Source organism: Mirounga angustirostris, unplaced genomic scaffold, assembly GCF_029215605.1.
Source record: "Mirounga angustirostris isolate CCGP_5_RB_7025 unplaced genomic scaffold, mMirAng1.0.hap1 SCAF_5, whole genome shotgun sequence".
Lineage (NCBI taxonomy): Eukaryota > Metazoa > Chordata > Mammalia > Carnivora > Phocidae > Mirounga > Mirounga angustirostris.
This window is the reverse complement of record NW_026991713.1, coordinates 31411443-31424697: the sequence shown is the minus strand read 5'-3', so window position 1 is coordinate 31424697 and position 13255 is coordinate 31411443. Positions and strand designations below refer to the sequence as shown.

The 13255-nt window shown below is 36.6% G+C and overlaps 1 protein-coding gene across 2 annotated transcripts in view; it reads right to left on the bottom strand.

Annotated features, from left to right (window-relative positions):
- Positions 1–3341: 3341 nt before the first annotated feature.
- Positions 3342–13255, bottom strand: part of CUNH12orf50 (chromosome unknown C12orf50 homolog) — a 30334-nt gene continuing 20420 nt past the window's right edge. The window contains exons 7-12 of one of the 2 annotated variants that reach the window (XM_045867272.1): positions 12027–12134; positions 10572–10688; positions 9044–9148; positions 8574–8777; positions 6468–6560; positions 3342–3367 (exon numbers count right to left, since the gene is read on the bottom strand). In XM_045867272.1, coding sequence (XP_045723228.1) covers positions 3342–3367; positions 6468–6560; positions 8574–8777; positions 9044–9148; positions 10572–10688; positions 12027–12134 — 653 coding nt within the window. The remainder of the gene's footprint in view (positions 3368–6467; positions 6561–8573; positions 8778–9043; positions 9149–10571; positions 10689–12026; positions 12135–13255) is intronic. The other variant, XM_045867273.1, reaches the window with a different exon arrangement.

Below are 13255 nucleotides of genomic sequence, written 5' to 3'. Positions count from 1 at the left end.
CACACATCACATAAATGATCTGAAAGCTGCCCTGCAAAGAGATCCATATCTTTCATAGGCACAGGGCTGAGATTTCTGAAAAACAAACACCTAATCTCATCTTGTGAGCCACTGAATTGCAACACAAATTGAAAATCCCAGACTCACAGGTTATTTGCTGTTAAAGAGAGGGCATTGATTGGGGAGGAGCATCATCCTGAAAGTTGGAATGGAGAGATGTGGGAAGACCCTCATGAAGCTGGGGACATTTGAGCCCCAACATTCTGATGAGTCTTTGCCAGTAGAATTAACCTCTCCACTCCCACTAGAAATAGCCCCACCACCCTCATCTGAGATTAACTGAGGCAGTTGCCATGCAAGACAATGCTGATTTCCCTCAGGACTGACCCCCACCACTGCTCTAACTAGACTCAAGTCCCAGCAGGCTACTAAAGGTGAGGTATGAAGTATGACCCATGAGGAAGTACACTGCTCTCCAAAAGAGCTACTTGAGTTTACTAATTTAAACAAACAAAAACCCTGGGACTATGTGTGGGAATGGATATTGAAGATGTGGAATAATAGTCAAAGACGCATAAAGTTAGATCACAATGAATTTATTGATATGGGCCCACTAAGCAGAGGTTCTACTTTTAATGTCACAGCTCAGGGAATTATAAAGGGCTCCAACAATTTGGTTGGTTGCTTGGTTGCTTGGTTGGATGGCTTAAATATGGACTAAAAGGTGGCCCAGAGTGAGTGAGCTAGAATCTGCCTTGGTTTCCTGTAAGGAAGTAATTCAAAGGCTTAGGAGATGGAAATGTTAGAGTGGATTTGTTATTTAAGACCTACCTCTCCACCCGGGGAAGTCCAGAGACATCTTTACAGCCTCCCTCCCCCTGCCAATCCATATGCTGAAGTACCTCAGAAGTTGACCTTATATGGAAAGTGGATCCTTATAGAGGTAATCAAGTTAACATGAGGTCATTAGGGTGGTTCCTAATCTGACTCATGTCTTTGTAAAGGAGGAAATTTGAACACACACACACACACACACACAGAGGGAAGATAATGTGGAGAGACATGAGAAGTCAAATCTACAAAGCCAAAGAGATAGGCTGAGAACAGATTCTCCCTCACAGTCCTCAGAAGGAACCAATGCTGCCAACATCTTGATTTCAGACTTACAGCCCCCAGAACTATGAGACAATAAATTTCTGTTGTTTGAGCCACCCAGTTTATGGTGTTTTGTTGTGTTATGTTTTGTTATGACAGCCCTAGCAAATTAATATACTAAGCATTGAATATGTGCTGTTTTTGTTAACATTTTTATTACTGCTGCATTTTGAAAAGAGTAGAATCATAGTACACCCAACAAATTCATTGAAAGCTTTTGGAAGTGACAGAAAAGCAACTGCCTCCTTCCGGCATCATAAACTTAGGCTTAAATGCCTTACTCTTATGTTCAGGAGTCAGCAGGCATAACTTCTTGCTGGCTTATTACATTTTTGATTGTCCACTTTTCTTTGTCATCCTCTATCCTTTCTTATTTGGGGGCTCGTTATCTTCTTCTTTCTGGGTTACTAGTTGACTGCATTTAAGCCATGACTTTTCCCTACCTCACAAATAAAACATAACCAACTCATAAAAACAGAGTTGGTTAATGCTACCATCCACTTGGTCCTCTTAGACAAATTTTATCATAATGAAAATGTCCATTTGTTCAGGAATAATATATGTACACATACAGGAGAATGACATTCAAATCTTCTTTCAGATTTTTCTCATTCCACATTGAGTCTTCAGCAGTTTGCATGCAATAAAGATACACATTGAGAATCTGTACTTTGAGAAAAATATCTTGAATTGCCTTCTTAGAACCATTCCTTCTTTACCACTAGATGAACTTTTTGGAAGGACACAGATCTGTTAAGTGCAATTATGGATGTTTCCTATCAGCCTCCATTTAGACAGCTTTTTGACTCAGCTCTTTTCTAACATCCTGCTCAAATCTATCTCACCAAGATATTTTGCTGGCACAGTTTTCATTTCTCACCACTCTATTTGTGAAAAAAAAAAAAAAATGACTATATCCCCATGTTCTTGAAAGTGGGTAGACAGAGCACCATTAGAAGCTAGAAACTAGGACTTGCTACTCCACAAGCTGGAATCACATCTATAAAATGTTTTAAAAATAAAATATTTCTAAACTTACACTCTGATGAACCCCTCCATAAATATTGAACAAGAGGTGACTAATAACCACAAGATGTGTGTAAATATAAAGACAAGGTGCCACAAAGTCTTAGTGAAATTCTGAGCTTTAATAAACTCAGAAGTATAAATGCTACAAGCTTACATAAACAGCATTTGAAAGGTTAATCACATATATTGCTGTCATACTGGTCTTTGAAGAATAAATTCTCAATTTTAAGTTCTTGTTTCAGTCACTCTGCAGATGAAATTTTTTTAAATTAATTAAAAATTTATTATTCTAAACAAATGCAAAAGAAAATGGAAATAAGATTTCAAATGATGTCTCTCAATTATAAGCATTTATACTTCTAGAGTTACTTAAAGCCTTAAAATCTCCCAATACTTTTGAGACATCACATTGTTAACTCACTTTTTTTTTCCTTTTACAAATCCTTTTCTTTAATATGATCATATAATTTTTCTGTTCTTGGTAAGAAAATGTTTATTTTTCAGCTTTAAATCTCACATATCTCAGCAGACAGATTTTGTAGTTGCCAATTAAAAGACATTGTTCAGCACTCCCCTGCATAATAAACCAATATTTTTTGTCTTTTTACAACACATCAAAGTGTATTTCTATTGGAATTCCTCTAACATACTCATCACCAAACTGTAACCCTGAGACTTCATTGAATTTGTTTGCACTTTATCTGTTATTATCACTGAGGGCCCAGCTTAAAATCTAGGTAAAGAAAGAAAATGTGAGGTTTCTTCTCTAAAGAATATTGCAAAACAGAGATCAAAGACACAATTTCATTTCTCAATCTGTGCAGTCTAACTTAGCTTACAATTAAAGAATGATTTTAAATTGTCAAACTTTTAAATTTTATTAAATGTTTGTGGCAATGCATCGAATGAATTCCAGACCTATATAAATACACAGGCAGCTGTTTGTAATTTGCATTTTTATCAGTTTTGAAAGAGCACAATGTACTTCCTGCATCTTATTTTCAGAATTTGCATTTTATCATCTTTGGCTACCCAGTATATAGTATGGAGTACTTGAATATCTCATTCTTTGAATTTTCATTTTTGATTGTAAATCAGATGATATCTGGCACAGAATTTTCTCTTTTCTCATTTTTCTCTTCTCTCAACCTCCAGATTTACTTGCTCCCATTTCTTCTTGGCTCTAATAATAAAACACACAAAATACTTCAACTATTTTCTTTTTTGGCATTTTTCAAGATACCAACGTTCTGCATTTCTTTGGCTAATTACTTACCATACATCTAAAGGCAAAACAAAACCTAAGCTCATTGTTTAATTCATGTATTTTCCAAAATGCTATTCAAACTAATTCCATTTCTTTCCAAAGCTTACTGTGTTTTGAATTTGGATGGAGGGATGAAAAGAGATGGAAATAATACTACATATAAGGCTATACCTTGGTGCACCCAGAATGAACAGAATGAATGTTCCATCCTATAGAGACAGGCACCTCCAGTCACAGCAGCTATATCCTTATCAGAAAGGACATGTGGCCCCAAGGGAAGGCTGACATCTCTAATCGCCCTCAGCTCCTTTCGTTGGTTCCCACATATTTTCCTCTCCTGCTGCATTATCCTCATAGCATCGGACAACATTTTCCCAAAAGCCTCCTCTCGCCCATTAACACGTCTACGGCCTTGGCTCTGAGATATTCCTTAGCAGAATAGACTAGCGGCAGCTTGTGCTTTCTGCCTCCTCTCTCCAGGAGTCCATCTGTCCCCTGGGAAATGCTGAAATCGCGCCTCTGTGCCCTAGCACGAAATGGAGGGGGGAGGAAACACAAGCTAATCTTTCTCTAGTCTGATGATGACAGCAACAATTGGAAAGGATAGGAATTTAGGGGTTACAAATTTCCCAGTCAAAAGCTCAGGTAAGTAAGAAAACGATTTTTATAATTCTATTTAATTTCTTGACTCTAAGTCCCCATTCTGCCTGATGTAGAAAACTTATTTAGTCCTTTGCACATAGACTTAGTCCAATTCAGTGATTTCTTAGTTATTTCACATTTGTATTTCAACCACATTCAGATTTGAAATTCTTTCTTGGGACTTTTTTTTCCCCTCCCTCTCCCATCTCCCTGCTGCTTATCCTAATTTCTAGGGTTGGTACAGAGAAGAATGATCGCTGCTTTGTGACAGCTAGGAAGAGAATATTATCTCAACAATCATGGGTCTCCACAAGGCCTGGGTCCGGTGCTGGTGAATGGTGGCCCAGACAACATAGCATAAGGTTTCTCAAACTTTAATGTGCATCTTAATCACCTGGGGGACTTGTTAATATGCAGATTTTAATTCAGTAGGTCTGCTATGGAGATTCCACATTTCTAACAAACTCCCAGGTGATGTCGTTACTGGTTGCCCTCAGACAGTACTTCAAGTCCCAAGTAACAAGTGGATGATTTGGGTTATCATCGGCTCCCTGGCAGAGCAATCTTTTGAGATTCTAGTTGAGTCCTCCCCAATAGGACCGAACCACAAAGGCCATCTTTCTAATGCTATGCTTGCAGCCCCAGCCAGGAGACTTTGTGTAGACCCGTTGGCTCTTTCCCAGGAACTCACTCTCACTTGAAACTCACAAGAATATGTGATGCCCTCCCAAGCAAATTTGGGGCTTGGAAATCCCAAGAGACTTTCTCCAGCCCTCTCTCATGTTAGATATGGCTTGCTCTCCCCACTCCCACCAATACATGGCACTGCTAAATTCTCTCCAAAGCTTTTCTCCCTTGGCTGTATCTGGGAAGTGCAGTGCAGATCCTCCTTATGCTCAGAGTTTTATAAACCTCAAAGGGAAATCCATCACTGACTTTCTACCCCTAGGCCCTGGCATAGCTGGAGGTGATAAGAGAAGAGCAGAAGGGGACTGGAATGGAGTAAGTGGCCCCACACTCTCTCTGGTCTCTTGCTGCCTCTGCATGCCCTCCTCCTTGCTGTATAGATTGAACAAAAAAAAGTGCTTTTATAAGCTCACATCCCCTGTCATATTCCCTTTCCTGTGCCATACATGGATGGTACATGTTTCATGCTCTAAAGTGACCCCTTCTTCCCCCAAATCCTTCTGTAATTCATGTCTGACTACCTGGGATGAGAAAGGAGGAGACTGCTGGGATACAAGAGCAGTCACCAGGAGAGGGGCAGGGATGAGGAGTGCATCTTTAAATATTCCAGATAATATCACACCCACAAGGAAAGCACAGGAGAAAAAGATGCAGCTCAACAATTGTAGTTTTAGCCAGGATTTCTACCAACTTTTCATCTCCTTCCCCCCAAAATTAAGTGCAATCACATGTGAAAACCCAAAGTAAGCTCAGAGAAAATATAGTCAAGGAAATAGCACAGCAGCAGAGTTCTCTTAGAGTACCATATGATTTGGAAAGAAATGGGAGAAAAAAGAAAAGCAACTGACTTCACAGTTAAAGTCAAGAGTTTTGAGAAATACTACTTAAGATCTCAGTTTTTGTTTTTAAGTGGACAGTTTCTAATCTGGATGTCTTTGGGTTCATTCTGGGAAGTTCTTATATAAAAGTTTATGGATTTCAGATGATTCTGAAAGTTCTAGGCTAAAGATGTAAGTAGGAACTCCTTATTTAGAACTTTTTCCGAAAGATTCACTTTTCTGGAGTAACTGAAACCATTTTATCCTGTGTGGTTTTCCAAACCTACTGTGCCAGCCCCAGGATAAGCTTTGAGAAGACATCAAGCTTCTTAGCAAAAGAACCACCTGAGGTCAGGTCTGCTTCAAACCTCTACCCTGGGGAGGTTCCCTGGATTCCCATACTCTCCCAGAGAACAGAGCACAACAAGGGGGACACCACAGTCACTCAGAACCTCCTGGCCTGGAAACTTCATCTTAGGTGCCCTGTTAGTCTGCACCAGCCAATATTTGTCCATGGTGGATATAGTAGGGCTTTAATATTTTGTGTCAAAATATGGTTTTATATATTTGCTATGTAGTTCAACAAAGAATTAATTTTAACATATAATTGGTGCAACTGTTGCTTGTCTCTAAGGATAGAAGTATATCAAAAGATTTTTGATGACATAAAAATAGGCAAAGGAGAGCACAATAAAACAAAGTAAAATTAAATTGCTAGTAGACAAGATATCTACTGAACTCCAAGTAATTGTATTCATAAAGCATGAAAATTTCCTAAATTTTTCTAAAATGTGTTTCCTGACCTTGAAACTTAAAAACTTGTCATTTGTTTTTAGAATGATACATTAAAATTACTAGTAAATTTTTACCTGTATATATCTTTTCAGTTTTTGAATATGTTTTTGAAAAAGGAATTCTTTTTCGCCAGGCTGAACCATTATATGATGTTGACATATATTTATCTGAGAAAAAAGAAGACAGGAATTAAATATTTTATAACTTCAAAATCATATTCCAAGAGTGTCTTAAAGTTATAAATATCTCAGAGATGAAGCTGTTCTTCTAAATAATTTATTTTAGCATTTCAAAACTAAGGCATCAGGGACCCAAGTGAGTTTATTAAGACCATTTATGATGGGGTGCCTGGGTGGCTCAGTTGGGTAAGCATCTGCCTTGAGCTCAGGTCATGACCTCAGGGTCCTGGGATGGAGCCCTGTGTCAAGCTCCCTGCTCAGCGGGGAGTCTGCTTGTCTCCCTCTACCTCTGTCCCTCCCACCTGCTTGTACTCTCTCTCAAAGAAATAAAATCTTAAAAAAAAAAAAGACCATTTATGTTATCAGTGAACATGGATGGTTATGCACCTCTTAACTGGCTGTCCAGTTCTTCAAATAAGGCTCTCTCCCATGAGGCTAAGCTACAGGAGAGTATGATATCTGGATGTGATCAAAATACTTCACTGCCTTGCTTTACAATCCAATTCTGCTAATGCTTGTAGAAGAAAGAAAGAAAAAGAAGAGAAGACCTAGAAGGCACCGCCAATTCCCTTTACCTTCCGTGAGGTGACTCCCATGATGGCAGGGAATACTCGACCATAGTGAACGTTCTGTCCCAGGAAAGCAAAGCCTTGATATACTGACTTGGTTCTTTAATATCTACTTTCCTCTGACAACTTTATATTTGAACTATTACCTAACAATGTTGTATTTGTGTTTTTTTTTTTTTAAGATTTTTTTAAAGATTTTTTTTTTTTTTTTTATTCATGAGAGACAGAGCGAGAGAGAAAGGCAGAGGGAGAAGCAGGCGGGACTCGATGATGCAGGACTCGATCCCAGGACCCTGAGATCATGACCTGAGCCGAAGGCAGACGCTTAACCATCTGAGCCACCCAGGCGCCCAGTATTTGTGTTTTTAAGTATTACTATGCAGCTACGGTTCTCAAAGCATGGCTCATAATAACACTAAGAATTTATTTGCTTTTTTTCCTCGTTAACATTTGCACTAATGGTGCAAAAGCAATAGTGAGCGTAACTGTGACAACCTTAGCACAAATCCAGACAACCATTCACTCCCAGTAAAATGATAATAAAATGATAATAATAATAAATAAGACGGTTTCACCCAAGAATATCCTTATTTTTGTATATAAACCCATATATCATTTTATTCTAAAATAAATAGAAGAAATACAATTTAAAGAAAGCTAACTTCTATTTAAATTATAAAAGAAAGGACCTAAGAGAGACATTGAATTTTTACTTGTGTTTCAGAAAGTGCAGAATATTCAGAACCCCACTAACTAGACTGGGAACACAAGAAAATACACGCATGAAATTAGAGGGAATTAAGTTGCCTCGTGTTAAGTTGAGAGAGCTGAAACCCAACTTCAAAAAAACAAAATTCATCCAAGACAGGAAGAAAAGATGTAGTTCCCTCCTCCGTGGTGGCCTTGTACATATACTCTGACTTGGCCTATTACATGATGAAATGATTTAGGAGCAATCTGTGCATGGTGGGAGATGAGAGGTTGCCAAAAATATTGTAGTTAACCCCCAAACTAACCCTTTCAGAAAGTAATCATGAAGACTTAAAGAAAAGCCAAGGCACTAGCCTGAAAGTGATGATTGAACAATGCAGTTATTGGAAGAAGAAAATGTCAACCATTTGAAAACAATCCTCAAGAGTGAAATAAAGCTATCCAGGGGGGAACAAAATGCAGTGCTATGAGACAAAACTCTAGTGAGGTTCAATGTCTAATCGTCTGTACCCAACACATTTTCTAACATATCCTTTAAACCATGTGCATTCCTGCTCATGGGAGAAATCCTCTCACCAGTTTTCTAAGATGTCCTGGTGTGGTGATGGCCTGGAAACAGAAAAGGGGGGCGGGTGGCGATGAAGATTAGTTGGACCATCACGTAATTCCATGGGGATGCAAACCATGGACATGAGTAAATCACATACCAAAAGAGCTTTACCTGGACAGAGGCTGAATTTGGGTTCCTTGTTAACATCGACTTTATTGTAGGACCCATTTGTGGGCCTGCTGCGGGGGGGTGCACTCCGTGAGACAGTCCTGATTGCATCTCTCTGAACGTGGATATAGGATGTGTTCTCAGCATTTCTGTTTTTATTATTGCGATGGTAAGTCATTTTATTTTTGGGATTTGGGGCCTGTACTGCTGTAAAGGAAAGGGGGAAGGGAGTGAGGGATAAAACAAACTGGTATCATACCCATAAATAACATACTGCAGGTTAAATGTTTGATAGCGCTATGGAAGGCAATGTGTGCAAAAAGAACTAAATTTATAGGAGTTGGGTTGACATCTAAAATAGGATGTTACACAACAGCAATTTGCTTTTCAGATAGGAAATACTAATTTATATTTGATTTCTTCATTCTGTTTCAAATTATAATTTAGAAATATCAAATATGAAGATACTTTACCTCTCCGCATTCCTGGGCCAGGAAAATTCTTTGGTTCATCATAAATCCATTTTCTTTTTTTCACACCTTTAAAGTGAGGCTTCCTCACTGGCTGGACATCATTCACTTGAAGAAGATACAAATTTTTACAGTTTTTTAAGAGATGCTTTCATCTGAAAATTACTGTAGGTGATAATTACATATCTGTGCATTCACATGTCAAGCAAGAGAAAAAAATAAATGCACTACTCTAATACTTTACTTTCTAGAAGAAAGGGTGACTTATTTCTTAAAGTACCCCCTGCCCCCCCCAAAAAAAACTATCCTGGAAACTGGTTGATGAGAAAATTTTCAATATATAGCATTCCTCAGGGAAGAAATGCTCTTCCCCAAAGGAATGTGTAAATTGTTTAAAAGACTATAAAATTACATTCCAAATATAACTATATATCTCATTATGTTATTTTTAAGTAGTTTTAGAATTGTTATTTTGAACATAAATCTACTTCTTAAGAAATTAGATTAATATAAAATACTTTTAGTGAATATTACTTTATTCTTTTAAGTTTTAAGAGTTTGGGTGTGTAGTTAGTTTGGAGAAACAAGACTAAGTAGTCAGAATTTCTAAGTGCTAAGATCACTAAATTTACTTTTTACTGTCATATTTTTACATTGAAAAATTTATATACAAGCTCAGTTTTCTAGGAATTTCTAAGGGACATTTCTCCAGAGAATCTTAAAACAATTTAGTAGACAGGGGAATTCTTTGTTATTTCTCACGTGTGGAGATCCTGAACATTGACACGTAACTACTGCACAGAGAAAATGAACAAGTTCACTATGTAGATTACATTAGCTCTCTCTAGTGGACTAATAAATCTGTCTTTGCCCTAGCTCTCAAGTTCAGCTTAAGCGTGAAGTTTGAATTCTGATTCACCACCTCCTCTCCAAACATCATGCTCTACCCTTACTCTCAAGCCCCCACTCCTAGGATTTGGAAACCATATTTTTAACAAATGTCACTAAACTGAGCTGCTTAGGAGTAAACCATCATGGTTTCCTTCAATGCCTGGCTGGGATCCAAGAACATTATAGGGCCTCAGGAAATGAAATAAGGGAAAGAAGGAAGGAAGGAAACAGAAAGGAAGATTCATGAGTCTTAATTGTGTAAGAGAAGTAGCTCAGAATACTGAATGGCCTGGAAAAGCCAAATCATGAAAAATAATCCAAAACATAGTAAAAACCTGTCAATGTATCTCACTATAGGTTAAATTTAAAATGCTATACTAATGAACCTTCCGAGAAGGTAGTATATCATTAATTTTAATACCTAAATTAAACTAGTGGGAACGTATATAATTTACTAGGACCTACATCACAATTCTTTGTCAGAGTTAGTAGAAGAATATTGTTTTTAATTCTTAATCCTGAATAATTTTCAAACCATCTTTTTTTTTTCTTTTTAAAAATTCTATTTCAAATAAGCAAAACAAATCCACGATAAGACAAATATATCTAAGGCCAAAAAGTGATAGAGCTGATGTCTCACTTGAAGAGGGGTCCTCTCTGCACTTCATACTGATATTCTCAGTAGCATTTAATACATGCGTTGTAGGTACTAGTCGGGTAGTTAGGGAACGCTTTGGATGAGGACTGTCCTTGTTATCTTTTAAAGCAAATTAAGAAAATAAAATGTCAATATTAGTAAAAGAAGCTTTCAGTTGGTATTTCACTTTTCAAACATTATATGATGGGCATACCTCTTTAAAATATATATATGTATATTAATTTTTATAATTCATCACCGAAATTCCCTAATCACTACAATGAGTCCCCAAAATTTGTCACTAACAAAACATTAAAAATCCAATGTACAGATATTATCTTCAATATACAAATTATGTATTTGTGGCAATATTTTTAATACCGTCATATAAAAGAATCAGAAGTTTATTAATTTTAAATCAAGTGTGCTTATTTAAATTAAGTTTCCAGAAATAATTTAAATGTAATAACTTTCATGTGTTCTATGCTTTGGAGCAGGACTGCCCCAAAGAGCTTTATACAATGATGGAAATAGTCTCAGCTTGTACTGTAGGAAATGATAGCCACTAGTCACATGTAGGTATTGAGCACTTGAAACATGGCTAATGCAAGTGAAGAGCTAAATTTTTTTAGCTTTATTTCATTTTAGTTTAAATTTAAACAGCCAAATGCGAATTGTAGCAACTGTTATTAGTGTAGTTAGAATTCTTTTGTTTTTTGTTTTTTGGGGTTTTTTTGATAGAGGGGAAAAGAGACTTCCATGCCATTTCCCATTGATCTTAAGTGCCTTAACCTATTCTTGAGAACATTTATTTAATGGGGGGGGAACAGTAGATGAAATTAGTTAATATTTGGATAGAGAATACGTAAAGCCCTCTAATTACAGGACAGCTATACCTTTAGTCTGTGACTGAAAGAGCCTGCCTAGCAGAGAGGTACCACGTGGGGGATTCTACGCATGGTGTAAGGGGAATATAAAACTATAAAGGATGAATTTTATTATCATATCTCTTGATTATTCACAGACTAGTAATAATCATAAAATGAGGAGGTCATAGATGTCATGAGATTAATACTCTTCACAGTGTTCACAAACAAAGCTTTCTAAGAAAATTCAATCACACTATTTGAAGTTGGAAAAAGAAACTGAAGGACTTGGTTTTACTATTTAACAGAACCAACAACAGTAGAGCTAGCAAGACTCCTAGAAATTACGTAGTCCAACAGGCCAATATTTTAGATAAGGAAACTGAAACTAAAAGAGATGGTGTCATGGTCAAACAATGAGGGACAGGCCAGGACTGAAACCTTAGAGTTTCTGACTCCTATTCACTGTATTTAATGTATATTTTTATTTACTATTTACGCCTCTTCTATTGGTCTCTACAAGTGTCAAGTTTTGTATTTAACACATCTACCCAAATTATGAATGGATTAAAATTATAGGCTGGTTCATTACCTTTACTATTTGAACATTTTGACATGGTGATTTCCTTCTCTTCTTTTAAAGCTTCATTTTCATCTACTCCAAGAAATATGATCCTCTGTGGAACATAACAGTCACCTCCTATGACAATACCTTACGGTCAGTGGCCATGGTGGCAGAACGTTGTACAAAACTATCTTCCAACACAAGATTATCCTTTTCTACAGTATACCCTTTCCCCAGTTTTATTTAAACACTTCTCAGTGATAATCACCCACATCTCTACACATATCACGTATGTTTAGATTAATACATGTAAATATATGTACATGAATATATAGTATGTACACTTGCATAGAGATAATTGCAAAAAAACTCACATAATCAACACAATTAATTTTCCTTTAACGTATGTAAATCTTTACTTCTATCCTTTACCATCCTTTAGAGTTACTCAGAGTAAATATAATTTATCTTCAATATAACATCTTCAGATATATGAGAGCAATTTTTATGCTCCTTAGAGCTCTTCTATTTTCCAAGATAAATATCCATAATTGCTTTAAATATTACTTATATACTTAATTTCCAGATTCTTCACTATACAAGCTACCCTTTCATAACGTAAAATATTTGTTTCAAGTAACCTTCTTTTAAAATGACACACCCATGTGGACTACCATTACAGAAATCAGTGGAGCTACTGTAATAATAGTTGATATTTGTAGAGCATTTTTCTATGTGGCAGACACTACTGAGTACTTTAAATGACTTACCACATTTAATTATCTTCCTATGCTACTCCTAATAATTCAATGTGAGTTTACCTGAGCTATTTGGTACTTGACACCCATTACTGAATCATATTTAAACCTTGTGGCCAACAAAAAACACTTATTTTTTTCTTTGCAATTGGTATCATGTCAAGTCTTTCCCAACTTGAAGAAAATCTACCATTAATGTCTTGAATTTAAATGCAAGAATTTTTGTGTATCACAGTTTGAGTTTACCTTGTTAAATTTGGCTCCTTGATCCAGCATATTAACTTCCAGTCATCTGTAAATTCTATAAACATGTCTCCATTCATCCATTCAATTGTTTAAACATAAAATCATTTATTCTACAAATATTCACAGAGTGCACGTCTTGTGTTAGACATTCTCCTATAGGGATTCATCTACAGCAACTGATTATATACAATTCCAGGCCTCAAGTTCCTTACCCAAAGCCAACAATAAAAATCTCAAGAAGATTTTGAAAAA